This window comes from Neofelis nebulosa, chromosome 8, assembly GCF_028018385.1.
Source record: "Neofelis nebulosa isolate mNeoNeb1 chromosome 8, mNeoNeb1.pri, whole genome shotgun sequence".
NCBI classification, from domain to species: domain Eukaryota; kingdom Metazoa; phylum Chordata; class Mammalia; order Carnivora; family Felidae; genus Neofelis; species Neofelis nebulosa.
The window spans coordinates 59,761,646-59,764,423 of NC_080789.1; the positions used below are offsets into that span (position 1 = coordinate 59,761,646).

The following is a 2,778-nucleotide window of genomic DNA, read 5'->3' on the forward strand; positions in this document are numbered from 1 at the left end:
AGGAATGCTTCTGGTATCCTGCACATCTTTACTCCATAGAGAAATACATCATAGAAAGGTGAAAGCTGGCCAAAAACAAGCCCAGCAGCAGACCAATCCCAAAAAAGGTTAATTTTATAGAGGATCTGAAATACAGATCCTCTGAAAAGCTATCCAAGTCATGTACTTCCTGTTAAAGTCTTTATGTCCCCCATTAGAGGTAAACGCAACCTTAGTCTAAAGCATCTCCTGATGTACTCCTCAAGTTTTCCCTTACCCTCCTAGTTCCTTATCCTATGAGAGAGAAAGAGAGTGAGCACGTGTGAACAAGGGAGGGGAAAACAGGGAGAAAATCCCAAGTAGGCTCGGCACCAGCAGTGCTGAACCTGATGCAGGGCTCAAACTCACGAACCACGAGATCATGACCTGAGCCAAAACGGAGTCAGACGCCACTGACTGAGCCACCTAGACAGGGCACCCCTCGTGACCCGTTTTTAAGACACCAACTTAATCCACTAGGCACGTGGCATTGACTTAACACCCAGAGGTACCTTTAACCCTACCCCCACCCCCCACAATGCTATGCAAGTTGGGGAGGCCAAGGATACAAATACAAAAGAAACCAAGTTAAGGTTTTACTTACATGGATAAACTCTCTCCCCCATGAAAAGACCATGTAGCACTCCACACTTGAATGGAAAGTAATTACAGTACTTGTGACACATACAACTCCCACTCTGACAACAGATACACTCAACATGCTATTTATAAAGTACAATCTGTTTTATTTTATTTTTCCAGAGAACAGTTTTTCTTCAATCCTTAAGGACTTAGCTCTTTACATAGGCTTTGGTGGAGGTCGTGGGGCAGCACCCTGGGGAGGGGAAAAAAACCAGAATAAATTTTAAAAACATCAATGAAAGAATATCCCCTCAAAGAACTTGACAACTACCCTCCCAGCACTGACAATGCACTAGGGCCATAGATGCAAGGAAAACTGGTAGGTGTGCACCATTCACATTACTCCACCGGAAAGGGACTAACGATTCTTCAGAAGAGACTTCAAGCAGATGTTTTACATCTACCATACCTACTTAGGGGCTTAATTTGATATTCCCTGGATCTTCATGTTATCTTCTGTCCATCACCCTTCTGCCTCCCACATCTTTTTAAGGATACTTACGGCAGGTCTAAATCTGGGTGGTGGTGTTCGGTCCTTCCGTGCTTCACGAGAGCGATTCCTGACTACCTTGCTGTGAATGGCACAACTCACACAGTAATGCAGTTTCACATACAGCTTGGGAAGCACATAGGCTAAGAGACAGAAAGTAAGAGGCATAACAGTAGATATCATACCCACTTTGCACTTGTTCTCTCCTTCATTCTATCAGTTAAAAACAAACAGTTAAGTGTCTCTCATGCATAGGTACAAAGTTGCACTTGGAAAGCAACTGTTCAGTTTCTGATAATTTAACACACCTGCATTTTCACAAATGAACACCCCCGGACCCCTACACTAACCCATCTTGTCATCATGGGTACCAAATCCACAGCCTATAAACACAGAATCAATCCAGTTCCTTCAACAGTTGCACCAATCCCACTGTCTGTCCCTTGGGCCCCTTTTCCTTCCCTAGGAAGACTAATTTGTCATAAGAAAAAGTGACCAAAACCACAGGAAGCCTATTGCTACAACAAGTCTACCCTTGACCAAATGAGACTACCTTCATTCTTGAAACATTATTCAAAAGACTTAGTCTGTACATTTTCATAAGTATTCAAACGTTCTTCAACAATCCGTGAAGGTTGCTACATTTATCACATTGGAATCTCACTCTCTAAAGAGCCACAAACGATGACCCAAAGACTGCACTATTATAAAAGACACCGCCCAGTCAAGGGTGAAAAAAAAAAAAAAAACCAACCCAAAAAACAAAAAAAGAACGATACATAATAAAACTACCGTTCTCTTTAACCGTCAACAGTTCTAAATGTGCATAGAAGGTACCTGGGACGCGCCAACGAAAAGAGCCTGCAAGTGGGGAAGGGCTGCACCAAGAGCTCACTCACCGTCGAAGACACTCGCTTCAGATATGTCCCTGACCGCGGCGGCCTCTACTATGTTCCGGATAACGAACTTCTTAATGGCCTTATCCTTGGGGACGCAACGGGCACAGTTGGTGCAGCGAATAGGCTGCACGTGGCCGCGGCCTTTTTTGGCACGACCATTGTTCCTTCTTTTCTTGGTCTGCATCAGAATGAAGGTCTTTATTATAAAGGGGACGCAACTTTCCCAACCTTAGCCTCCTACCAGCTTCAATCCTCGCCGGCAGCCCCCAAAAAGGCTCCACTGAGACCTTCAGTCCGTCCGCAAATCCCTCCAAGTTCGGAACAAATATACACACTCTGTGTCCTCCCCACCATGGCCCAGGTTTTGAAATCCCCAAACCTCCCAAATCTGCTCTTCTCGGGCCTCACCAGGACCCCCGCACTCACCACGCGCCACTACTCACCATCTTGGAAACGAGACCCCGAGAGAGGATGTGGAGCTCAGCCCGGCTCTTTTATATAGCACGAAATCCCTCCGCTCACACAGGAAGACTATTTAGGAGACACATACCAAGAACGGCCACCCACGTTACTCAAATTTTCTTTATTATCCCGCGTTTACGCTGTAATCTAGGGTAGAAAGGCGTTTCTCGAGCTTAGTTATCCGTGGCAGACAGTGACCATGGGACTATTTAACAAGCTGGCGGAAGAAAATTAAGGTTATACGTTTCCCACCAATCACCACGGCGC

At 45.4% G+C, this 2,778-nt stretch overlaps 1 protein-coding gene across 1 annotated transcript; it reads right to left on the reverse strand.

Moving 5' to 3' along the window:
• Window positions 1-727: 727 nt before the first annotated feature.
• Window positions 728-2,646, reverse strand: RPS26 (ribosomal protein S26). Its single transcript, XM_058742437.1, has 4 exons — window positions 2,493-2,646; window positions 2,050-2,227; window positions 1,163-1,293; window positions 728-853 (listed from the first exon to the last, which is right to left on the reverse strand). The coding sequence occupies exons 1-4, from the start codon at window positions 2,493-2,495 to the stop codon at window positions 818-820; spliced, it is 348 nt and encodes a 115-aa protein (XP_058598420.1). The 5' UTR covers window positions 2,496-2,646; the 3' UTR covers window positions 728-817.
• Window positions 2,647-2,778: the final 132 nt, after the last annotated feature.